At 32.4% G+C, this 27041-nt stretch overlaps 6 protein-coding genes across 8 annotated transcripts in view; 5 read left to right on the top strand and 1 right to left on the bottom strand.

The window, feature by feature from the left end:
- The window catches only part of LOC116775832 (uncharacterized), a 112549-nt gene extending 109023 nt beyond the window's left edge, over positions 1 to 3526 (top strand). For both annotated transcript variants that reach the window (XM_032668814.2, XM_032668811.2), the window contains 2 exons: positions 134 to 256; positions 472 to 3526. In XM_032668814.2, coding sequence (XP_032524705.1) covers positions 134 to 256; positions 472 to 1128 — 780 coding nt within the window. In that variant the 3' untranslated portion in view covers positions 1129 to 3526. The remainder of the gene's footprint in view (positions 1 to 133; positions 257 to 471) is intronic.
- Positions 3527 to 5586: 2060 nt separating this feature from the next.
- Positions 5587 to 6562, bottom strand: LOC116775982 (protein lethal(2)essential for life-like). Its single transcript, XM_032669052.2, has one exon. It carries the CDS (start codon positions 6272 to 6274, stop codon positions 5729 to 5731), a length of 546 nt encoding a protein of 181 aa, XP_032524943.1. The 5' UTR covers positions 6275 to 6562; the 3' UTR covers positions 5587 to 5728.
- A 1305-nt stretch (positions 6563 to 7867) lies between these two features.
- Positions 7868 to 8608, top strand: LOC116776025 (protein lethal(2)essential for life-like). The gene has a single exon (XM_032669118.2). It carries the CDS (start codon positions 7971 to 7973, stop codon positions 8508 to 8510), a length of 540 nt encoding a protein of 179 aa, XP_032525009.1. The 5' UTR covers positions 7868 to 7970; the 3' UTR covers positions 8511 to 8608.
- An 821-nt stretch (positions 8609 to 9429) lies between these two features.
- LOC116776010 (protein lethal(2)essential for life-like) lies at positions 9430 to 10427 on the top strand. Its single transcript, XM_032669097.2, has one exon. The coding sequence runs from the start codon at positions 9571 to 9573 to the stop codon at positions 10018 to 10020; it is 450 nt and encodes a 149-aa protein (XP_032524988.1). The 5' UTR covers positions 9430 to 9570; the 3' UTR covers positions 10021 to 10427.
- LOC116776009 (protein lethal(2)essential for life-like) lies at positions 10263 to 10972 on the top strand. Its single transcript, XM_032669096.2, has one exon. The coding sequence runs from the start codon at positions 10340 to 10342 to the stop codon at positions 10850 to 10852; it is 513 nt and encodes a 170-aa protein (XP_032524987.2). The 5' UTR covers positions 10263 to 10339; the 3' UTR covers positions 10853 to 10972.
- Positions 10973 to 14856: 3884 nt separating this feature from the next.
- LOC116775878 (latent-transforming growth factor beta-binding protein 4-like) lies at positions 14857 to 27027 on the top strand. 2 transcript variants are annotated; one of them, XM_032668889.2, is made up of 24 exons: positions 14857 to 15086; positions 18173 to 18353; positions 18433 to 18511; positions 18643 to 18774; positions 18858 to 18930; positions 19181 to 19345; positions 19417 to 19629; positions 19853 to 20002; positions 20082 to 20187; positions 20269 to 20324; positions 20470 to 20598; positions 20765 to 20903; positions 20992 to 21494; positions 21767 to 22156; positions 22236 to 22337; positions 22481 to 22606; positions 22914 to 23093; positions 23395 to 23543; positions 23735 to 23949; positions 24303 to 24439; positions 24777 to 24903; positions 25204 to 25324; positions 26186 to 26304; positions 26601 to 27027. In XM_032668889.2, exons 1-24 carry the CDS (start codon positions 15032 to 15034, stop codon positions 26761 to 26763), a joined length of 3810 nt encoding a protein of 1269 aa, XP_032524780.2. In that variant the 5' UTR covers positions 14857 to 15031; the 3' UTR covers positions 26764 to 27027. The 2 variants fall into 2 exon arrangements, with proteins under 2 accessions (XP_032524780.2, XP_032524779.2); XM_032668888.2 differs by having other exon boundaries at positions 18858 to 19035.
- The last annotated feature ends 14 nt before the right edge of the window (positions 27028 to 27041 follow it).

The following is a 27041-nucleotide window of genomic DNA, read 5'->3' as shown; positions in this document are numbered from 1 at the left end:
TCTACTATTTTATGATTTCCTTTATAAATTACAACCTAAGTATTATTTAAATATTTCTGAAATTTTGATAGGAAAAAAAGTCATGACAAAATGGTTCTTCAAATTAATTAAAAGTCACATTAACATATTTCAGACAAATTGTACCCTGACTCTGTTCAACATAAGCAATGAAAACGTTATCATCTCCGCTAGCCTACCACAAAAAGAACAAGAGGCTCTCAAGGAAGCCGGGGAAGCTCTACTAGATAGAGAGAAGGTAATAAAATCACTCAAAAATGTTAAATGCTGAAAGTATTATAGGCACATTACCAATAATTTATAAGATAAACAAACGATAATCATAAACTAGTCTCAAGAATATCAAGGAAGCTATCAAAATTAGTCAAAGTCTATGTTAATATAGATCTAAATAATATGAAGAGCCTTTCTTATTATTTTTGATACTAACAAAAAATCTTATTTAATTTCTAGGAAGCCTGCATAGATGTCTTGAAAGTAGTAAAAGCTCGCATTAACTCACAACACGAGGATATTTCGTCACACCTTCTCCTCTCCATCTTCAAGATAGCGGAAGTCGACGTCGTTTATCCAACGCCACCCAGCTCCGCGATATCCACCAACAGGCCAGATACCATCATTTACTTCATCATATGCCTCATCACTATCATGTACAACCTGCGTGACGTCACTTCCGCGATAACAATAACCACGACCGGAATCGTCAATTCCCTAACGAATTTATCTACAAAGACGTCCCCCTCATATCATATCGTTCCTTTTCAGATTTATATCATAGAATATATTTTATCTATTACGAAATGTGATGTATTTATTAATGTTGTAAATGACTCGCACCAAGCACTCGCTTTAGATGACGCACATACAAACACAAACGACGCTGAATTAAGTGTAGATATAAATTTATATAAAATAACAGAACATATCATAGCTGTGAATACAATATATGATAATTTATATGAAATTATTGCTAATGCAAACGTAACTAAATATTTTTCTAGTGTTGTGTATTACAAATTCGTATTTATTATGACGGAGATGCTTCTCGTGAGTTCTGTTATGGAAATATCGCGTCCTCTTCTTATGGGATTTGAATATCCGTTAGCTTAGGACTGATCTAGAAGTAGTTTGAAGACTGACATGTTAACTGGACATATCATAGTTAAGTGTTTCGTTTTATTTTCGACTTAGAACTGGTGCTTGTAGGTCGATCTTAAGGCTGGGTTTTTTGTAAATAACTGTACCCTTTACACTGTTATAATAATTTCTTAGTGTATCTTTATTCTATTTTCTAGTATTAATATATATATTTTCTGATTATTCCGTCATCCACGTATATATTTTTGTATATAATCAGTAATTCTTCTGTATTTTCGTGTTTAGTTTACAATAAAATTGGATTTCGTAGTTAGGAGGTAGTCCGTTGTAGAGAAAGCCTTTCTGTTAGTTAAATTTAAGTAGAGGTTATAATCAATGTGAATGCACGATTAGGACATAAATAGAGACAAAGATGTATGATGTGTAACGAATGGGCTACAATACAAAAAATTTTGTATAAGATTCGTTAATATTTTGATGAAGTAAAGTTAAATTATCAGTTACATATAAAACACGAAGAACTGTTTATAAATATTCTGACTTTCTTGTAATATTTTAACCAAAAATATATATAAATCTGAATGTCACTAGCAGACAAAAATCATCCAAATAAGAAGTGTTTTTGGTTAGTAGAATGAAAGTAACATTAGAATTTACTTATGTCCCAAGAAAGAAATACCTCTGTTTCTCTCAACATTATTGAGCCTTATATCTTCTTTCAGTCCTTATTGTGATCGTTCTTAATTCAAAAACTAACAAAAACCTGCTACAGAGCATTTAAGCCACCAAATTCAGTCTATGCTACAAAAATCTCCACGAATGTTGATCCAAGCAGGGTACACATTATACATCTTCGTCGAATGTTTTAGATATTATAGATGTAAGTAGACACTTAGGCAATTATCAACATTATCGAGGGTAATGGTTTCTATGGTAATGAAAGAAGCTTTAATTTGAAGTAGACCTGTCTTGTGTTCTACTTGAACTAGTGGACTTAGACGAAATCTATAATCAATGTACAAAATCTTTGTATAGCGTTTAGCTTAGCTGTTTGCTTTGTTGTTACTGCTTACGGTTATATTTTCAATATGTATTTTCCTTATATATCAGTTTTATATATATGTAAGCCGTTATTTGATTTTTTTATATTTTACTAGATGAAAATATTGAATTATATCCGTTTTGTCGTTATAAAACTATTGTAATGTTATTACTCAAATTGTCAAAATCTAAAGAAACAACCTATATTAATGTGAATCTTAATAATTATATATGAAAATATATATTATTTATCTGTTTATCTAAGTAAAATTATGCCTTAATGTATCTTGTTAATTGTTTCTATATAACATATCACGATTTTATTCTTAATATTTTATACTATGATCATAAGTGTGTCTATAGCACTCATTTGAGTACATAGATTAAAAACTTTTTTGACATCCCGGCTGAATGAATCTCAGTCACAGTAAATGTCATAAATCTAGAAATTATGAAATATTTCATTATTCTTTTTATTTATACGGATTCTTCATCATAAATTTGTTCTAATTATCTGTGAGAATCAATATTTGATGTAACGCCAAATTTGATGAAACGAAACATATCAATAAAGCTCAATTTTATACTTATATTTCTAGCATTAGATGTTGCAAAAGAAAATGGCGTAACTTAGAACATAGAAGTAGATATATATACTTATTTAAAAAAGATAGGTAAAATGTTTCTCTTACGTTATATACTTGATTTTTATACAACATATGTACTAAGATATTTATGAAATTATATTTGAGTGAATTTTTTCAATGAACCGCACGCCTCCTGCCTTCCATGTGAATAATATAGATATAACTGACATTAAAAAAAAACTGAATATTTAATTTAAAATAAAAATTGTTATAAATTATTTACACAGAGCACTGCACGGTTATACTTTAACATTACGAACAATAAGATATTCACAGATTATAAATGTCACTGGCACTATATGTAATTAGTCTATGTAAAAATAAGACGTTAAATTTTAATTTTTTGAATTACTTCACGAAATATATGGAGATTATTTTTATTCATAAAATCAATAAGTACTTGTTTTAGTGCTTCTGTTGTGTGTTTGTTTATCTATGTGCGAAAACGTGTAGACTCAATGTATAGCAATACGTTAATACTGTAGGTATTTAATATCGGTTTGGAAAAACATAAGCCGGTACAAAACAGACATCGTTTCGATTGTATTTATATGTTAAAAGTTTCCAAGCCAATATTGAAGCGATTGTGAATCAGCACAGTAGTGATATGCAGTAACAGAGCTTCTAATGTACTGTTTTATAAAACCACATCGTGTATTGTTTAACACTACCTACAAGGTTCTAACACTTTTGTTGTAGCAAATAAAGATATTCATATAAAATTATGTTTTTTCTTTCACACTGTACCGCCATCGATAATGTCTATGACAATTCCTAGATAACATAAAAAATATATATTCAATATACAACCTTAACATATAACCAATAGAGGTGGTTCTGTTTTGAATCTTTCCTACGCAAGGACTATTTTGGATTTAAGATCATTTTTTCGTGGATAAGATTTATAAAGTTTCTGAAGTTATAAATCTTTTTAAAGTCACTTGTAATTGATATCAATACGGGCGTTGGGGAGTTGGATAACCAAATAAGCACTGCAACGTCTAAAAAAATTGCACATTGATATGATTTCAATATTTCCTACCTATAATCACTGCTTACAGTTTTTAACATTATGAGTATAAGATATATTAGACCTTTAAGTATACATAGAATAGTAACGAAAACATGTTCCTCCATCTTAAATAAACTTGGTATTGCTCTAAGGAAATATGCATTTAAATTGACTCGCAAATTTGAAATACGAGCAGAGATTAAGCTTTATCATATTAACTGACCAACCAAAGCAGTTTCACAACTTCTAAAATATAAAGGATTTGAAATAATCAATCCAGAACATTGAAATAGCTTTAAAAAAGCATTAACGGACAATCTTATCATAACACAAGAAAATGACCTTAAATAAGATTAATATTTAAAGTCATTTTCTTTTATGTTTACCTTACTTTCCTGTTGAGCTTTTTTTCACATAACAAAAATTTTCTTATTAATATTTTCTAAACAGACAGACGAATCATGAAGAACTGGAAAATCTTAAAAGTCTATGTCGTTAATGAGGTACGTGACATAGTGAGCTGTCTAATTTGTATTATCATTTTTTACATACTTACAATTCATTACTTGTTAAAATTTTAAACTTAACCTATTTTTTTATTTCACTATAATACGCTACATTTGATGTTTTCGTTATTAGAGTTCATTATGTAAATGTCTATTCCATTTACTAGGTCTCGCTCGATAATTATCATAAGCCACAACCTTCAAAATCCGTCCCTGACCCGACCCCATGATCTATTTACGGATTCTCGACTTTTAAGACATCGGTACTTTAGCCAGCAAAAGTTAACGATCACTGCATAAATGCAAGGATATGATTTTTTTAAATCACTTATTCCCTAAAATCCTTTTTTCAACCTCCATAAACTTTGTTATGAAAGAATTTATAATAATTTCCTCGACCTAAAATATACACAAAATTTTGTAAAATCTAACAATAATGCTGGAGAAAATTATCTGTAATCAAGTTTTTTTAATTCCATAACCTAACGAATTATTATAAAAAAATGATTACAAACAAATCAACTTAAAAAGTATTAAGGTAGTATAATCACATTTATTACTCACCAAAACAAAAAGCAAGCATTTTGAATTTAGAACATTTTTTCAGGTCTAAGGTCATTTTATAAGTGCACTTCTCAAACATAACAAAGCTAATCACATAATTAAAAATTTAATTTTTTTCATCAAAACTTTGTGTACAATTAAAAAGAGCATTTATCAAAAATTATTGACTGTCAAATTTATAAAGTATTTCCTCTAAAAGCAAACTGTAAACAATACAATATCTTAGTACTTCCTAGCTAATTGGGAGAATTAAGTAGTAATTTTGAAGTACCCCAATATATAAATATCGAAATATAATAATTATATTTTGCTATGTTTAACAAAAAAAAATTAACTATTCTGTGAAGTAAACAAATATTATGTTAATAAGAAAATTATAAGAATTAATCATTACACACATTAAAAACGATATTTATTTTTATATATTATATGTTATCTGTAGTATTCAGAAGCATGTAGTAGGGGATTTTAATTTTTTATTGTTTCTGCCCTTTAAATTCATATTTCTTAAATTAATTGGTATCAAGGTGAGATCTATCAGGAAAGGTCATGTTTTCACTTCATTTAGTAATAGTAATAAAAACCGGGGGGAATAATCGAACAGTGGTAAATTAAAATATCATGTTATCATTAATTATACACATTTCTACAAAAATTTATATAATAGGCCAATTTAAGAGCCTTAACAATAAAACACATATAATTTGAAATTAATTTTATTAAACATTAAGTTTAAGTAATACCTAGAAAATAATATTAAAGCAAAACGCAATTTAAAAACAAATCAGTCTTATGGCAATGCCAAATCTAGGAATGCAAAACAATTGAGAAAATACTACACTTCACTGGGCCTTATCATTTGTTCCTTCGCTTTGATCTTTGATATCCTTCCTGACGGGCCCGGTTTGGGTTATAGGAACTTTACGCTCTCCCTTAACAGAGTCTGGAACTTTCCTTGGAGCGGTAATAGTCAATACTCCATCAGAAGATAGCTTGGATTCCACAGTTTCAGGCAACGAACCTTCGGGAAGGGCGTATCTTCTTACAAAATGGCGGGAAACGTAGCCATGTTGATCCTGTTTCTCTTCATGTTTACCTTCAATGACGACAAATCCATCGGCGGTTTTTACACTGATTTCATCAGGTGAGAAATGTTGGACGTCGAGGCTGATTTGGAAGTTATTTGGATCGGATTTAATACTAGAACCCAGATCGCGTGCTGCTGCCGCAAGATGCCGCCATGGTCGGTAGTATTCGCGAGTAGCCAGAGGTCCAGCGGCAACGGTCAATAGATCATCTGGAGTCAGTCCCAAACCAAAATGCTGATCCAATAATCGACGAGGACGTCCGAATGGAAAATCGTCGAACAGATATGGTATTAGAGACATGGTTCACGAAGAATCACTTGTTAAATATTTCAAGCAAAAGTTATATGAGCAGACAAGAGATTCGCTACGCTTTGTTGCAAACAGTACAATGATACCTGTGATCCTCTCCACCCATTTTTATACTTCGTTCAATAACGCCATCTAGTGTCGGGTAGATTATTCCAGAACGGCATTCAACTTCAGATGTATTTTACATTGTGGTTAAGCATTATTAAATATTTTGTATGACTGCTTAGCGCTGTTTACGTAGTCAAGATTATTAATTCGTATAGTCAAAATTTAAAAACAATTAAAAACAACTATAAAATGCTCTAAATATAAAAGTTTTGTCTCATCTACTACAATTTATTAGTAATATCTATTAATTAGCTAATTATTTAGATATAAATATTTTGCTTTGCATCAACAATTTATTGAGTTTTAATTTATAGAGTCAAAAAAAGGTGCTAATGTATGAAATAAAAATGTTGAGGATATTAAAAAAAAAAAAAAATCCAGAAGGTTCCTAACACCTGACAGGACAAAGTCATTGACTTTCGTGTCTGAACAAACGGCGACTCAGCTAGAAATTTCTCGAACATACACGTTGTGGTAGGTCGGCCAAGGTCAATTATATTATTTTTCTTAATTAACTTGTTCTATGCAATGCATTGTGATTAAAAATCAAATGTGCCTCAGAATATAACAATAATGATATTTTTTTTACAAAATTGATAGAGGACAAGACTGAAAACTAAAATAAATTGCTTACTTGAGTTAGAAACAAAAAATAAACAAACTATGCTATTATTGTTTAAGCATCACGTTGATTAGATAACAGATTGACTACAATATTTATTTATCTGTGTTTACGATGACTTTCTGTTCGTTACTCATTATTTGGAATTCGATGTTATAAATTTCTAGATTTTTCGATTGTTTTTTCTGTATATTTCATATATTCTTCTCTATTTTTTTAAATTCTATTATATTTATAAACCCGATATACATTGAATTTGTACAAAATTAATCATTTTGCTTATATATGTACATACATTTAAATCTGACGTTATATAGAATAAGAACTTAGACGAACTTTGTCTTTAAAGGACATATTAAGGACACTTTTTATTTCATTCAAAAAAATAATTATGACTTACATTATTATTTCACGACAATTAATAGGCATTTGTTTTCAAATAGATTGTTCACATTTTAAAAAAGGAATCTTCGTGTTCTTATCTTGCCAGTGTCGAATATTATCTATATTAATTCAAGTTGAATGCTTTTTTTTGTTTTAATCACCTATTAGTGGCAATAAAAATATGTATAAAGATAATTAATAGTTTTCTGGCAGAAAATACTAGAAACTGAATAGTTATTTCTTTTATATTTATACAATCAAATTTTATTTAGTAACTTTCGATATATTCATTACATTAAAAATAAGAAAACAATGTATTAACAGTGTTATGTAATGTAAACAAGTCTCGCCGGCCGGCAAATATCCAGAAAGTTTCTATAGAAACGTCTGCCAACGACCTGTCATGACGTTTCTAGAAACTACTCGCCGCTAGATGGCGGCTAGAGTATAAATACGGCGGGCACGCGCGCTTTTGTCAATAATTCAAAACAAGCAACGATACGAACAAGCAACTATAAGGATTTCTATATTTCGAATCGTTCTTTTCGTTTTGCAAGTGAAAAGAAATTAAAAATGTCACTCTTACCATTCATGTTTGACTACGACTGGCCACGGCACCGACCCAGCCGTCTTCTGGACCAAGACTTCGGACTGGCTATAACTCCGGATGATTTATTAACAATCGTCGCTTCTCCTATGCAAACCCGGGACTATTTTAGACCCTGGCGTCAATTGGCAAACATCCGAGACATCGGTTCCAGTCTTAAGGCCGATAAGGATAAATTCCAGATTAATTTAGATGTCCAACACTTTTCGCCTGACGAAATAACAGTGAAGACATCCAATGGTTATATAGTTGTGGAGGGGAAACACGAGGAGAAACAGGATGAACACGGCTACATTTCCCGTCAGTTTGTGAGAAGGTACGCTCTGCCTGATGGCTGTAACCCTGATACTGTAGAATCTCGTTTATCATCTGATGGTGTGCTCACTGTAACCGCCCCAAAACAACCCTCGGCGTTGAAAAACGAGAAAAATATTCCAATACAACAGACAGGCCCAGTACGAAAGGAAGCCAGAGATGAAATAAAAGAATCCGAAGAAAAGAAGTGAAAGTGCTATTTTATTATTTTATTTAAAACATCAAATAGACTGATTGTGTTTAAGCTTTTTTGTGATTTTTATTTAATAAAAATGTTAAATAATTAAAATATTTTTTAATTTTATTCCAATTTTATTCCCTAAAATATATTATTATTCGTAAGACTACAAAATATTATTATATTGATTTGAAATGATAACATAGTATTATAGTTAAATCATAATTTTGTTAATATTTTAGGTATATATTTTTGTATTTTTTTTTTATAGTATGGCCTTCATCCGTGCAAAGACATGCACAGTATATTCTGCCAGTGTTGTGTATCCGGTAATGGACGATCCGGGATTAACTTTTGAATGAAATAAAATTTAGCAGTCTCGACTATAGTCACTATTAGGAACTACATATGTTGGTAGGTCTAAAACAACACAAATTCAATTAAATGCAAACATAGGAGATATATACTCTTTATTTTGTTATTTTTAAGTACACATAAGGTTATTGACTGATGACTGACTGATTGATAGACATAATATGCACATTATAGTTTTTTTAGATGTTCTAGAACAATATACGCCATATATTATCTTTTGAAAGATTTCATTTATTTCAAACATTTAAATAAATCTAAGTCTTTGTTATTAATTTTTCTCTACTTTATATTCCTTTAATGTTTACAGACAATCCATATAATTATGTAATTTAGAATAAAAAAATATTAAATCATAAATATTAGTTAGTAACAGAATAATTTAAAACCTAGAATATACCTATAGATAATTTTTATTAGCAATATGCGATCAGTCAGATGTATCTGTTATTAACAGATATTATTATAATGGCAATAATTATTAATAGTTGCCATTGTATTTATGAAGTCTCTATAAGTAGTTTATTTTTAATTAAAAAAAATACTAAGTCAATGAGGTCAAACATTTTTGATTCCAATCATTGCATATTATTTGTCAATAATATTAGCTAAATTTGACGTTTAGAACGTATCCTTTATTATGCATTTAATATATATTTTATAATAACTTTATACTTTTATGAAAATAAATTTATTTAGATATGATTTTGAGCCCTCTTCTAAACGTTAGTCTGCGCCCACAATTGTGTTCGTGGGTGAAGCAAACGAGAAATTTAAGACCAATCATAAAAATAGGCAAAGAGAGATTTCAGTTGTTCCTAGATGTTCATCAGTTTAACAAGGACGAAATAAGAGTTAAGGCGAGATCCGAATTCGTTATCGTGGAAGGCAAACAAGAAAGGAAAACCAAAAACGGTTGTCTGATACGGACTTTTGTGAGAAGATTCAAGTTACCAGAAGGTTGTAACCCTCAAGATATAAAATCGAAGCTATCTCCAGACGGTTGCTTAATGATCACAGCTCCTAGAAATAAGTGCAGTGTGAACTATCCTTGTGAAACTGTAATACCTATTGCTTCTACTTCAAAAGAATCCGATGTTTTTAAGGAAGATAAGCCTAGTGGTTCATCGAAGCCACCAGAAAGTAAATAAATATTTGCCATGAGTAAAATATAATAGTAAATACAGTCTTCGGGTGGGCAGATATTTACAGATAATCTATTTTTATCATGCAGACAAACTGCATACGGCACACTTCTTTGATACATCACTATCAAACGTATCTAAATATAAGCCGATGATTCACAACTAGTGCAGTATAATTTCATCGGTGGCTAGAAATTTCTCGAGTATATTGATATGTAGTTCCAACTTCATCACGTCCCTGCTCCACGGCATATAAATAGCTGAAGCTTTGAAATTGATTCATTCAGGCGGCAAACTAATATTCGAAAGGTATATCGAGATCAAAATGTCTATTTCTCCGTATTTCTTCGACTACGATCTAGGATGGCCACGACGGCTGTATGATCAAAACTTTGGCCTAGCTCTAACACCACACGATCTCTTCAATGCAACTGCCAGTCCTGTCATACCACGATACAATTTTTGGTGGCCGAAAGACAGCGGTTCCTCGATCAAATTCGATAAAGACAAATGGCAAATCAGCGTTGATGTGCAGCACTTCGCACCAGACGAGATCACTGTGAAGATTGCGAATGGCGACATAGTAGTTGAAGGCAAACACGAAGAGAAACAAGACGAGCACGGCTTTATATCCAGGCAGTTTGTTAGGCGTTTCAAAATACCAGAAGACACTAATTCAGATGCTATAGAGTCCAGGCTATCTTCTGACGGTGTTCTGACAGTTCTCGCCTCACGTATGGATACGCCCAAAGGTGAGAGAAATGTACCAATAACACACACAGGACCGGTCCGGAAGGATATGAAAAATGAAACGAGCGAGGAAAAGCCTGACAAGTAAAAATGTTTTATAATAATGATTATTTTTTGTAATACTTCGACTGATTAACTAGATTGTGCCCGAGATACATTTGTATTATTTTTGAATGAATAAATTTTTATGAGGTATGTAAAAAAAAAACATTTTTTCTTTATAATATCGCTTCACGTTAAATTTAACTATGTCTCTGATTCCCGTAAATTAATCTATGAAATAGGTATGTACTAAAAGGAATAAATTTTAGATGAATAAATAAATAAATTTTACAATATTAATAAATTCATTACGTAACAGTTATTAATAAAAATACCGCAAAAGTTGACGTGTTACGTACAACAATTTATCTTGAATTTCAGGAGTTAATTAATATGGGAAATATTAAATAGCGTAATATTAGAAAAGGAAATTTTATTGTATTTTTTATTACTGAGTAAATATTCATTAAATTATTGAACTACATTTCCTCCTTATCTATCTGCCGATATATATTACGTACAAGGCTTTGGATTTTTTAAATTTTAATCCTAACCTCATAGAATATTAATAAAATTAGTATTGAAAATAAACCTACTTGATTCTCAAGTAAAAAAAAATGCAGCTATGCAATAAAATCTAAATAAATGATAAAAATAAACCTCAAAGGCATATTTACATTTAATATTGACTTAATTTGTCTTCATCCTTGTATTGGTAAAAACATTTACTTATTATGACTGAATTGCAGGCCAAAAACCCAATCAACTTCACCTCATATATTTATAACTAACTTCTTTATCTCAAGATTTTTTCTAGTTGTATTTTAGCAAAGAAGTTGTCCAGGAATATTCGTACTGAATAATTACAAACGAATATCGAGTAATAATTTTATCTGTATTTTTTATTGAAACTATGTTAACAAATCCTTTTATTAATTAAATATTTGCAAACTTCTTCATAAACTTGTTTATGAACATGGAATTAATTTTAAAAGTGAAATTTATATATTTTTATCATTTAATATACCGGACGATACTTAACAATCGGAACTAAATGTATTTTTTTATGGTATACTTTCATATTTAAAAGATAGAGTTCCTTGAAGATAAATACGAATTACTATTTTACTTCTATAACCTTATAAAGCCTTCGACAATTTTAGAGATAAGTTTTAAACCTTCACCGTAATATACGTATTGAAACCGAAGGGGATAAAACTAAGAGAAATAGTTACTTTAATATACGTCTTAGTGATTCTTTGAAATTCTTTTAATAACTTATACCCTCTGTATGTTTACCCCACGTTCGAATACATAAAACAAACGTAATGTTAACAGTTTAAAATTCGTAAATATAGGGTTTTCCAATAGGGACGCTTGAACTTTGACAGCTGATTGCGGCCATGTTGTTTGAGTGACAGCTGTCAAATGCAGTGTGTTATATTCATTCCGTCCTCCCAAACCACCATGGCAGGTTACAGTGTCGAGCAGCACGTGCAAATCATAAAATTGTTTTATGAAAATGGGTCTTCAGTTCGAGCAACGTTCCGCGCACTTCGCCCGTTTTACGGTCGCGATGATCGTCCTGCCGAGTCGACTATCCGTCGATTGGTGGACAAATTCGAGTCAACCGGGTCAGTTAACAATCAGCCGGTTCCCGTGCGTCAACGTAACGCGAGATCTGCCGAGAATATCGCCGCTGTGCGCGACAGTGTCCTCGAAAACCCGCGGCAGTCAATTCCGCGTCGCGCACAGGAACTCGGCCTTTCGCAGACGACAACTTGGCGAATTTTGCGTTGTGACTTGAGCCTGCACCCGTACAAGATCCAGCTGACCCAAGAGCTCAAGGTTAATGACCATAGACAGCGCCGTGTGTTCGCTGACTGGGCATTAGAGCAGTTGGAAGTTGACGCCGATTTTGGCAAAAAAATCATCTTCAGCGACGAGGCGCATTTTTGGATGAATGGCTATGTCAACAAGCAAAATTGCCGTATTTGGGACGAGACCAATCCACACGAGGTTCACCAAGTGGCAATGCACCCGCAGAAAGTGACTGTTTGGTGCGGATTTTGGGCCGGAGGCGTGATTGGTCCGTATTTTTTCGAAAACGATAATGGTGTGGCCGTCACCGTCAATGGTGAGCGATACCGGTCGATGATAACCAACTTCTTTTGGCCTGAAATCGAGAATATGGATCTGGACAACATGTGGTTTCAACAGGACGGCGCTACGTGCCACACAGCACACGCTACGATGGAAGTTCTGCACGAGCAATTTCTGGACATGGTCATCTCGCGCGGAGGCGACGTGAACTGGCCACCGAGATCGTGCGATTTGACCCCGCTGGACTTTTTCTTGTGGGGTTTTCTTAAGTCGCAGGTCTATGCCAACAAGCCGCAAACCACCGATGCCCTCAAAGTCAACATACGCCACGCCATCGATCAAATACAGCCCGATTTGTGCGCCAGAGTCATCGAAAATTGGACCTTTCGTGTGCGCGCCACCAACCGAAGCCGTGGCGGTCATTTGAATGATGTCATATTTCATACATAATGGGGTCGATAGACCTTCCAAATAAAAAAAAAATTTCGCAAATATCTTTCCTACATGTATTTTTTTTTGCATTTCAAAGATCAAGCGCCCTTAATGGAAAACCCTATATTAAATGAAAAACGAGTAATGCTTCGTATGTTGTAACACTGAATAGAAGGTATATATTAAAGAAATACATTAAGATATCACCCTTTGAGTTTTGATGCAAAGATATATATTTGTAGGAAACCTCCCGACTACTTTTATACCAAACTGGGCCGTTGCTAGAGGCGATAAAACCGTGCGTATAACATTTCAATAGCACCTGGTACTTATGAAACGGATGTAGGTTAATGCAAGCATTAATTTGAATGACATCAAAACACCGTACTTTCATAAAATTCATTGATATTATATGTTCAGATTCTAGCGGTTGAGGTCGAAAGGTCAGGACTGTGATAACATATATGTATTCTGGGTATTGTTCTTACGTACAAAAGTTTATTAGTCAGTTGTAAACCTCTTGCGTTTTCTAAACGAAATTATATATGGAATTTGTTATTAAAAAAAAGTAAATTTAAGATTTTATTTATATATATGAAAAAGATAGAAAAAGAAAATACTTTTTATAGTTACATTGGCTGTATAAATGTTGCCGTATAATAGATATATAGAGATATAATTCCATTCTAAATGTCAGGTAGATTATAAAAATTCATCGTCTATGTTACACAGATTATGCAAAATGTCACGAAAAACGCTCAAAACCTTAGTTATTATTTAGTACTGCCTTATAAATTACACAAAAACAGTAGTTTAAAGTTTTTAAATCTCTTTATACCTAAACCTTGTTAACTTTTTAACGATCGAATTACTCTGAATGTGAATAAAAATTATTTTGATTTTTCTATATTTCTTAAAGGTATAATTAGTAATTTTATCATGACCACATTTTGATAATAATTAATGTATACATTTCTTGTTTATTTCAGCTTATAGTAGTTTTGTTACGGTGTCCTAATAAGAGTTTGATTGGACAATTTTTTTGTACTTTTATAAAGTTAGACATGCCATTTATTATACCGAGTTCTACATTATTTTATTTTTATAAACTGTCATTACGTCTCAAAAAAGTATTCAGTTATACCCGAAAATTTATAACATTTTTTTTTTATTTATTAATTAAAGACATACTATCCCTACAGACCTGTAGATAAAACTGAGTGTTCTTTGAAGATTACTAAGTGTTTACTAAAACCAAAAAAAGTTAATTTGTTACGCATTTTTCTCGTAACACAAATCCAAACCAACAGTTGCTCGTATCTTTCTCTATGAAATCTGAACTATTGATAGCATACGAGACGTTTCCAACGTCTGAATATCTTTTAAAACTTATAATGTATGAATAATATTAAAAAAATTCTATTCACGATCAACACCAAACTATAGTTTGACCCGATCGCGTTTAGATGACATGCGCAGAATCAGATATCATTATCACAATTTGACCTGTATACATTATCATTACTGAGTAAGGCGCCGTCAAGACAACGCGCATCTTACATAAAAATGACTTCAAACTCGCTTAATTTATTTTTAATTCCGCTATACCGGATGTCCGTTGGCCAGTAATTTGATTTGTGGTGATTTTTTTTTTAATTTATTATTTTTTTGGGACCATTAAAACGCAAAAATGAAGTTATTAGTGATGAATATAGTGCTGTGTGTTGTCAGGTTTTCAGTCCAGGGTGAGTAATTTGTTTTCAGCTGTATAAATATGTACGTGTCAAGGCCACTTTATGAATACTTGAACACAATTAAAGTTCTGTGAAAAGAAATAATTTTATTACGAATAAAATGTGTTAAGGAATTAAAAATGATATACACGTGTTGCTAAAGACGCATAATTCGTTAGTTTTGATTAAATAAAACTTTTTGTCTACTTCGGATCCTATGTCTCTACTATGTATTTGTCTACTAAAATGTCTGATTGATGTTTTAAATCAATCTTATCTGCACTATTAATCATTCCTAGTTTATTAAACTTAAAGTTACATTTACAAGTTTAAGTCTTTTTTACATTATAATGTCTTAATGTTTTTGGTAAAACTAAACCTTTATCTATAGAACTTTAGCGATATGAAGTTGTTAATTACGTTTACGAAAAGCTTAAAATGTTCATAAACTCATTGACTAGCTATAGATAATATGTGTGGCTATTTATATATATAATCCTTCCCGTTAAAGCCACTCAATTGATACTTATGTCATTTACTCTACAGGCATACGGCTCATTTATGAGAATGTCATAGGAAGAAACATTATTTTTTTGATTTAAATATAAATCCAGAGTTATTTATATAAAAGACGTTCAGCTTCAATTCCAATAAAAAATTATTCTATATAATATGTATCTTCAAACACTCCAACCACGAATCCCTATTCATCATGTTCCACAAGATTATAGATTAAACACATTTATTCAGGTTTCAAATTTCGCTGACGAGGATTAGGGCCATGCCATAAGCACCTTCTCACACTACCGGTTTGTAATCAATCTGTTCCCAATATATAAAAATGCTAAGGAATATTAAGAATAGACAGTAACTGTTTGTCTGATTGTTCCGCATTATCTATGATGTATTACGTATGACGTTATCCACGCCCGCGATATGCAACGGACTAGTTATTTTGCTATTATTCACATTAATAGAAATAAATAATATATTCTAAAATATAAATAGCCTAAAACTACCAATTACATCAGTTACCTTCCAGTGGGAGTCTTGTTAGAATAACTTAAGTAATTTCTGAGATTTGCGAGAACAACCAGATGGACAAAAAAAAAAAATTGTTCTTTTGGTACATACACAGCGTACACGTTCATATTTATTTGGTAAAATATGTTTGTTAGAATACACACCATTTGTATTTTTAATATAGATACCATACTATTTTCACGACCACTTATTAATGATCTAAGCGATTAATTTTATTCTAATACTCATTAACACTATCTACAACATTATTACCGATACTGATATTTATGATAAAAGTCATAAAATTTTATTATATTTTATTTAAAATCTATCTTAATTGTAAGGATACAGCGTATAGTAAGAATTTTTAAAGAGGTGATTGGTACAAAATTCAAAAACCAAACGATTTGGAATACGAGAAGATTAATATTATATGAGACGTTCAATTGAGATACAAATCAAGAAAAACAAATAACTTGCGAGTGGAATTATTGTAATTAGGTAATTGTTTATCCGATGCATCATGAAAGGTCGTTGAGATCAATAGCTGTTGTAAATATATCGATAAATCGTTACAAGGAAAATATATTTAACGAGTGTCCCAGAATGATAAGGTATAAATAAACTAGCAAGTGTCTATGTAATTTAACCAGATAACTGAAAATTCAATGTATACACCTTTTCTAGTCTCCGAAAAGATCAATCCATCAATTACCTTTAAGGATTTGTTTCGAACTATATCAAACTTTTGGTTTTTAAGTTTTTGCGAAGAAAGAGTTCGACATTGATAAGCAAACTATTATAAAACTAAAAAGTTTAGATCGAGGTATCGAAAATACCTTTTTTTTTATCATAGAACGCGGTCTGAAATCGAGGCATTTAATAAGAAAAACCTTTACTCGTTTATAGTATGGTTTATATTAATCTAAGTTTATGGCAATATAATCTTTGAGCTTTACAAATAAAAATTTTATTAAGTAGCAAAACAGGTTGATTACAAAAATGGAAGAGGCCATTTTCAATTCGTGTAATTATGTTTAGTTCAAAGAACGCTTGAATTGAATATCATAGACAACATAAAGAATAAAAAAAATATTCATTTGAGCTGAATCTGAACCTAATGAGATCTAAGATTTTCGCGAGTATTCATTTAAATGAAACTAGTGTTATTCGGATTTACTACGCGGATTTTATTATTTAAAAACTACATAATCCCCACGTTTCGGTTACTTTGCAGCAACCGTGATCAAGGTTATTATCACGGGATTATGTAGTTTTTAAATAATAAAATCCGCGTAGTAAATCCGAATAACACTAGTTTCATTTAAATGAATCTGAACCTGCAATTTCTGGAATATCGGTATAATAGGGAAAAGATAAAGCAGAACAAAATTAAACTTAATTATTAAGCAATAGGACCAAGATATTGCAGAAGTTGCGGATTCGAGATATGCTGATGTAGATATTTTTTTTTTCAAATAATATGAAAAAATATGTATTATTTTCTGACTGTAATTATGTTATCTGACTGAATAAAATAGATCTCTAGAAAATTTATAAAAAATTAGGATTCAGTACAAAAAGAAATAATTGTTATTCAGGAGCCCGATAAATCATTGCCACAATAATATTATGGTTGTTCAAACTTTTAACGTGAGATTTAATGTTTTTCGTCATCTCTTATAGTTAGTGTTGCATTACCCGTGTGATAAAATTTAACTTCAGATAGTCTTATATTGGATAATATGTGGCAATCGCCTACGTTCAACAAGTGTGCATAGCTGCGGACTGCGGTTGATATATAATCTAAATTAGTCTAACCTCCGCTCGGATAAACTACCTGTATGTATTGTTTCACCTACCTACCTAACAACCATCTGACGGATACAAACATTCTTGAAAAATTTAAAGGACAATATTTTTCGAAAATTGCGTAAAATAATATTTAACACACAATTCTTAAATGATATTAGAAATGTTGAACCGCTCCAAAAATGACATATAAATATTGCTATTAATGTATGTTGTTATTGCTAAAATATTTTCATTTGATTGATTTTTGTGCGCTTTCACAGGAGCTCTAACGTCAGAGGAAATAGCGGATATAACTGAAACATGCTGCAGTTACGGGGAGATGTTCCTGATGACTTCTCCGGACAAAGATTGTTCTAAACTAGGCACACCTGAAGATATTGAACCCGAACAGATGGAAGCTTGTAAACCAGCCGCAAAAACCTGCTGTGAACAGCAAATACTGTGGGTATTTGAAATATTATATAAATAAGTTTAATTGTTCTTCGTCATTTTGGTTCTGAATAATTACGTGTTTTTTCAGAAAAATAGACGAATGCAACGCTGGCATAAAGTGGGCTGTTGCAAAGAAATGTCAGACTCCTGAAGATGAAATTGGAAAGGTAATTAAAACAAATTTTGATATCATAGATGAGACAAATTTTTGGTCAATGTTAAATCGATTCTCTGGATTGTCAATTCCAATTTGTATTTAATTTAATCGTTATTTATCCAATAGCGTGTTTTGTTATAGACATGTTGCGACGAGTGTTCATTTGGTCGTCTTGCTGGGACTCAGGGTAAGCAGGCCTGTGGAGAAGAACCTTTGGAATTCTTGAGCCCTTTAACAGCTTTGAGAAAGATAGCCTATCATAAATGTTGTGTGGTATGGATTTTTTTGTAATTTTAATTTGTGAGGTTTAAAACAAAGACTGAATATTTTATTTTGATTTCTTTATTATATTTTAGGAAGCTGCGCAGGAATTAGAGACGACGACGGAGAAAAAGAAAGTAACTACTACCGAAAAACCAAAGGAAAAATGTAAGGCGAACTCTTGTGAGCATAATTGTTCGGACAGTGACGGCAAGGTCACGTGTCTGTGTAAAGATGGTTATAGACTTCAACAAGATAAAAAATCTTGTAAAGGTATCTTTTTAATTAGTACTAATTGTGGTTGTCCAATTGTATGTGGGAAAAGTACTTGGTAAAACGGTATTAGGCCATCAATATTCGTCAATGGAAGCAATGTACGTAAAAAAATAATATTATATTTATAAAATATTTGTTTCAGATATAAATGAATGTGCAGAAGCCGTAGATGACCTGTGCACAGATAAGGACACTGTGTGCCACAATACTGAGGGATCATTTAAATGTGTGCCTCTTAAGAAGCGAGATGTTGGCCTAAGTTGTCCTCCAGGATTTAAACGAAATGTCGTTAACCAAGTCTGTGACGGTTGGTAAATTATTAATATAGCGATTATCCATTTTGTGATCACGTCTATTATTAATTTTATTTTTTTTTAGATATTAATGAATGTCGTCTTCCAAGGCCCCCGTGTCCCAAGTACCTTTGTGAAAACACTATCGGTGGTTACAAATGTGCCGGTAAAGTTGGAAAGCCTTACACAGAAGATGGTACAGGACCAACAACTGAGGCCGGAGCTTCAACTTCCTCGACAGTAAGAAATGATATCTGCCCGCCGGGTTTCAGAGCCGGCCCTGACGATGAATGCCTCGGTGAGTTCATAAATTTATACATTTTTGTGACATTATACTAAGTTTTCATATTGTCGATAAATTAAAAACTCAACAACATCCTTTACAGAAAATTTATTTTAAGTTTGTTTTTCAAATATTTTTGTCTTATTTCTCATAAAATAATTATTAGATTGACTCTGTGTTACTCAGTGATCTAACACTTAATGTATGTCGACTAATTTGATTATATTAATTATACAAGATATCGACGAGTGCGAGGAACATTTGGACGACTGCCAGCGTCTGTCACAATATTGTATTAACACTCACGGAAGCTATTTCTGCCAGGACCATGTCTCCAAACGATGCGCTCCCGGCTTCAAGGTCAATAGTAATACTGGTATATGTGAAGGTAGGACTGTTTGAACAACAATTACTTAATCAGTTATCACTAAGGGATGGTAATATTATACTGTATCTGATTTTTCTAGATATCGACGAATGCGAAGAAAGCTCAGAAGTGTGCAAGCGAAACGAAGTTTGCATTAATCTGCCAGGAGCCTACAATTGCAAGTCGAAAATTAGTACCCTACCAAAGTAATATAGTGAATTTTATATTAACATGACTAATTCCGCCTGCTCAGTGTATTTAATACATTTTTTCCTTATTCCTTTCAGGCTGGCCACACAGAATTGCCAAGAAGGTACTCGCAGAAGAGGAAGCAGTTGCGAAGGTATTGTTAATATTTATCTTTCATGAATCCAACTACGCTGAACTTTTATAGTGGAAAAAAAACGAATTAATTTAGTATCTAAGAATAAAAGAGTAAAAACTATAATAATATAGATTTTAGATACTTAATATAAATATTTTCTCAGATATTGACGAATGTCGGGAAGGAACGCATTTGTGCGACCAGTTTCAGAACTGCATTAATACCTTCGCCGGACATGAATGTCGCTGTAAGAACGGTTTCGAGTTAGACTCTACATCTGGATCATGTGTAGGTGAGTATCATGAGATATTATAAGCTAAATCCCATTAAACTCTTTGATTAGATCAAAAATTATTAGAAAATTTAAGGAGACGTGTATAATATATTTATGATCATTGGTCTGTCATAAAGTTAAAAATTTAATATTAAACTAATTCTATTGATAATGGATTTTTCAGATATTGATGAGTGCGCTCTAAAGTTAGACAACTGTGGATCAGAACTGCGTTGTTTGAATGTACTGGGTTCTTTCACTTGTACACGATCAACATCAACACCTCCGGCCCCAGTTTATGAATATGAATATTACGACTCCGAGTAAGTAAAAGCAATGATTATATCATAAAAACAGAGTGATAAATTTTATGGAACTACAAAACTGATATTTATTAATATTCATCTATAGAGAGGACAATTCAGTAATTCCAAGTCCAGAAACTACATCATCTACAACGACTTCAACCACAACATCTACAACAACGACAACGACCACGCCAAGACCGACCACAACCAGCTCTACCACTACTTCTACCAGACCATCCACCACACCGAAACCATACCAACCCAGAAGATACCCTAACACACCAAGAAGACCATTCTATCATAGATCTTCCACTTCTACCACCACTAGCACGACTTCAACAACTCCGCCACCGATGCCAAAATATCCAGAATGGTCGGACTATCCAAGAGAAAACACAACTCCAAAAGAAGTAACAGTTCCAAAACCAGATATAACGAATGTTATCGAAACAGACAAAGAACCAGACGGTAGCTTTGTCCTCAACACCAATGATATCCCAAAGGACAGATGGACCAATGTTATAAACAGAGAGCATGAAAGGTTCAACCCAAACTGGTTACATTGTCTTGATGGATATGAGAGGAACGAACGGGGAGAATGCGTTGGTAAGCTATGACTTATAATTTTGATTAAAAAAAGTTTACTCTTATTTATCTTCACTAGTTTTTAATACTATTATCTAATAATTTAAAGCTATATACTACGAAGATTTTTGGATATTCAATTTAATTTATGAACTTTCCTCTAATTAATAAATTTATTAAATATCAATATATACATTAAATTTTTATATACCATATTCGATGTTCAAGATTTCATAAGACTTGAAAACATCTTACCAGGTAAATTGGTTTTAATGAAACTATTTATCTTTCAGACATCAATGAATGCGGAGCCAATCGACATAGTTGCAGTTCCTTAGAGTACTGTATAAATACACCAGGAAGTTATGATTGCGAGTGTATTCCTGGCTTTGTGAGGGATCCATCCGGTTGGTGCGGTGTTGCCACTACTCCCAGTACTTCTCCATCACCACCAACTCAGAGACCAACCACCCTAAGGCTAACTACTCCAAAACCAACCACAACTTCAAGACCTACCACTACTCCAAGACCTACTAGACCACCTAGAATACCTGCGGCCAGACCCACTAGACCTATACCAAGAATAACTCCTAGGACTACAATTAGACCAACAACGACAAGCACTACATCAACGACGTCAACAACCTCACGTAGTACCAACACAAACGAAGTTGCTCCTCTAAGTATATATTCATATAGGTATATTTATTAAATAGCATATAATATATTTGATTTGTTATTTTTGTATTTATATTTTTTAAGCACCAACGCCAGCCTGGTATCCGAGTCCATCACGTGGTCATCTCAGCCCTGTTAATTGCGAGCTAGGGTATACCTACAACCACAATGAAAGAAAATGTGTTGGTAAGTACCAACTTCATATTTATATTAACATTCAGTTCTATGAGGATTTCCTATTACATATCATAAATTCCTTTTTGTCGAATTCAAACTGTTCGAAAATATCTATATATGAAGTTTATGATTCATATGTAGCTGTTGTTTAGATATAGATGAATGTGCTACCCAAAGAGCTAGCTGTGGACCTACAGAGGACTGCGTAAATACAGAAGGAGGATATCGCTGCGAATGTGGCCCTAGATGTCTATCTCGCAGACAAAATACCTCTTATAGTAAGTTCTACTTTTCCTAAACAATTTTGATTTGACAATTTTTGTGCATGTTAAGTGCGATAATCATTTATATTTTCATTACCTCATTTAACCCTTAACCCTTAACCCTATGTGAATGTTCTTGATATTCTAAATTTATTCCATTTAGGAAAATCCCTTTCGTGTTTTTCAACTACTTGGAAAAGTTATTTATGTGTATTTGAATCCTTACTTAGAAAATAAATAATGTGGTAATGGAAAATAAATTTCACAGCATTGTTTGTTAAGAGATTTAGTACATTTTCGTATTTTTTAATAAATTCCATAGCTTACCACGACAACCCGCCAGTCATCAGTCCAGATTCCAATGTGATCACAATAGGCGCTCAGTACGGCCAGCGAGGGCCGAGGTACATGCGCCCGACATACAAGCGACTCCACGACACGGGATCTGTGCTTACTACATGTCCATGGGGCTACAAACTTACACCAGATAGAGTTTGTATGGGTGAGTTCACCTACTATTTACGAAATATCTCGTTCATGTTTTAAAAAGATACAAGAAATTTAAATCCAATGAAACTAGATAAATTTTGTAAGTACTTCGGAAGTAGAGCCAAAAGGAAAGGTTATACTTTATCTGAGGACTTTTAATTTGAACATGTTTAAAGTTGTTACTTTTTATATATACACATTCATCTAATGAAAAAATACAAAACCTTTGATTCCTTATCCGTTTTTCTTTTGGTTTTAATGCTAAAATTTGAATTTTTAAGAATTGTTGTTATTGAGCATATTTTATCTCTCAGATTTGGATGAATGTGAGATGAATATCTCCGAGTGTGGCCCGCAGCAGCGTTGTGAAAACTTTTATGGAGGCTACTCGTGCCAATGTCCAGCCGGCCATTGGAGCAACGGCAAGCAATGTGATGACATCGATGAGTGCAGTTATGGCAATGTGAGTTATATTTTATTTGATTGGACTCACTTTATGGACATAACAAAAAAAACGTTAATAATCTATTCAGATTTCACTTCATTCCTTAACAAAATTGTTGATGGAGTAATATCCAAGGATATCTGATTAAAAAAACCAAGATACTTAACCACAATGATAATGTAAATAACATTTTTGCACCCAAATACCAGACATGCTCCTACAACGCGCGATGCATCAACACTGTCGGGTCCTACCGTTGTGAGTGTTCAGAGGGCTTCAGGAACGCTCCATCTAACGACAAAGTCTGCGTGGATGTAGACGAGTGCTCCGAGCCTGAACCTTTATGTGAACAAGTGTGTGTGAACGCTTGGGGGGGATACAGGTGCTACTGTAATAGAGGCTATAGACTCAGCAATGACAATCGGTGAGTGTAAAAAAGCAACTAAGTAAGAATTAAAGTTCAAATTTATATAATACCGTCAATAAAAAGGATCAGGATTTTATCCTGCGATCTTCGATGTCTAAACAAAATAATTATGAAATCTATACTAGTATACATCTTAGAGGAACTACGGGACCGACGTTTGTAAAATTTGGTGTACTTTTTAGCAATTGAAGAGAGGGTTTAAGTCTTGGTTATAAAAATTGTTATATAAAAATTTCACACTAATCACAATAATTAAAACTTGTATGAAATAACTCAAAATTAGTGATATCTATACAGAATAGTGGTTATATTATTCGTCCCATTTTTAATGATATTTATGTCATTTCCAGGACTTGCACGGATGTAGATGAATGCGCAGAATCAGGTTCCCGTATATGTACAGCTCAGTGCGTTAACACCGTGGGCTCCTATCGTTGCGCTTGCCCTTCAGGTTACCGACTGGCTGACGATAAACGATCTTGTCTAGGTATATCACGAATTACTATTAACAGTACACTAATTATATTGATTCATATATTTTTGTCTATGTATGATTGTATTCATAAAAAATGAATACTTCCATGGTATTATACGTTGTAATGGGATAAAAGTCGTGTGCAATAACTACGATCTCCTTTTAAGACATCATTACTACGGTAGAGACAATAATACAAATATTCCCAATTCACTAATACTTTACCATTTGTAATACATCACAGCCGAATTTGACTAAACCAATTACATTTTACAGATAGCAATGTAAACGCTACATTAGATTGTTGTATTTTTAGATACTTGTGTTCAAATTGTTTTATATTATGCAGATATTGACGAATGTGAAAATGGCCAAGCTCGCTGCGGTGGAGTGGGAGAGGTTTGTCAGAACACCCGCGGTGGCTACCACTGCCATCAGATAAAATGCCCGCCAGGGTACCGCCTCGAAGGAAAACAGTAAGTTACTTTGGAGTTTGTGCAACTGTGTTACTTTCTACTGCTCAAAATTTAATACACAAAAATAAAACTTATGTTCTTTATATGATATAACATTTCATACTATCTCCTGATAATTATGTATAAGAATCTGTCCGTTCTCTTAGCGTGCTTTATTATAACAAGTATTGTAAGTATTTAATTACAATAAAAATTAATGAGATACGTTATTTTGTGGCCTCCAATTTACGCCTGTTCTACTTAGAAACTTATTTTAAACACAATATAAATACTGTTTTAACAGAAATGTAATTTTCACAGCAAATGTGCTCGGATACAACGCTCGTGTCCAGTCTCGGACTGGTCGTGTCTTCAGCAACCGAGTACCTACAGCTACAATTTTATAACATTCGTCTCCAACTTGTATTTGCCTCTAGGAAGTGTAAGTATATGGATAGGCGGTACTGGTTTTCTAATATTTGGCAAAAAAATGGTTTATTGCTAATATATGGTTTAAAACAAAAAATATCTTAAAATATAAAAATAGTTCCTGCGAATTCTTTCCATTGTATACACTGTTAAACTTCTTACGAGACTGCTAGTAATTATAATGAGATCTAAGATTTTCGCGAGTTTTATTCATTTAAATGAAACTAGTATTGTTCGGATATACTACGCGGATTTTTTATTTAAAAACTACATAATCCCGACGTTTCGGTTACTTTGCAGCAACCGTGATCACGGCCAGACGAGGTGTAATTGTTAAATTGGGTATTTGCACGATTTTTCAATCCATTAAATAGTTGTTTTATGATTTTAAAATTTTTGATTTTTTTTTATATTCATAAATATTTAAACTATTGAAGAATAAAACATTATTAAAATTTAAACGATTCCGTAGCTCCCTCTTGCATATGTGACGTCATTGTGCATATTCAATTCAAATTCGTTCGCGCCAATCCTCTCACAGAATATGTTAATAAGCGCGCCAATAATATGCACAATGACGTCAGACCAATCACATCACGTGGTTTTTATATCATATTGGACCATTTTTAATAATGTATTTATTTCAAAATTATTTGTAACGATTAAAATGTAATCTAACTTAGGTTTTATATGTGTATCAAATAATTTATTAACTGAACTTTATTTGCAAAATCATTTTCATGCAAATACGTAATTGGGTACTTATTATCTTTTATAAAACATCGCATAAATTACACTTTAATATATCTATTATGCCGGTTAAATATTGTAGTATCACGACTTGGCCAGTTTGTTACTTTTTGTTTCTTTATAGGTGGATCTATTCTCTATGCAAGGTCCTGCATGGCGTGATGCTGTAGTAAACTTTGAGATGCGTCTCTTAGACGTGCAAGCGGCGCCTGGAGTCAAACCGGCAGATATCACGTGCTTTGGGTAAACCTATTTATATGTAATTAATAATTTATACAAAAATACAATGTAGAATCTAAGTTCGAGCCATTTAAGGTTTATATTTAAATGCTCTGCGAGCGATGGTTCTATAATCATAATAGGCAGACTAAATAATAACAAAGATTTCTACTTAATCTAAGACAGACATATACCTTTATCCTTATTATATTTTCTATAAAGATCATGTCTTTTATACATGGCCTTATTAACAGTAAATATCATAAGACTAGTTTTTATAAGAAAATACGACATAACCAATAGTTTCAATGTTCTTTCAGCATGAGGCCTAGTAGCAACGTCTGTGTGATCTCTCTCCAATGTTCCCTTCAAGGTCCACAAGTAGCTGAATTGGAACTAACCATGTCTCTATACCAAAGATCTATGTTCGCTGGCAACGCTGTCGCCAGACTAGTCGTGATCGTATCAGAATACGAGTACTAAGGAATGTTATTACCTAAATATGAAATCCAAATTTTATAAATTGTAAATACTTGATTAAAATTTAATTTCATCGCCTATAAATGTATATAAAATAGCAGCTTGGTTGAATAGAAAATTTTTTTTTTTATAAATTTAAAACACCAACCATAACTTTGATATGAGAAATTCTATCCTGAATTAATTTTTTTTAATATCATAATATTATGTTACTATTAATAATTTTATATATGTAAAATTCAATGAAAATATAATATTCGGAATTCTGAGGGTAGTTTTAA

Source organism: Danaus plexippus, chromosome 24, assembly GCF_018135715.1.
Source record: "Danaus plexippus chromosome 24, MEX_DaPlex, whole genome shotgun sequence".
Taxonomy (NCBI): domain Eukaryota; kingdom Metazoa; phylum Arthropoda; class Insecta; order Lepidoptera; family Nymphalidae; genus Danaus; species Danaus plexippus.
The sequence above is the reverse complement of the archived record's forward strand: the minus strand, read 5'-3'. Positions and strand labels throughout refer to the sequence as shown.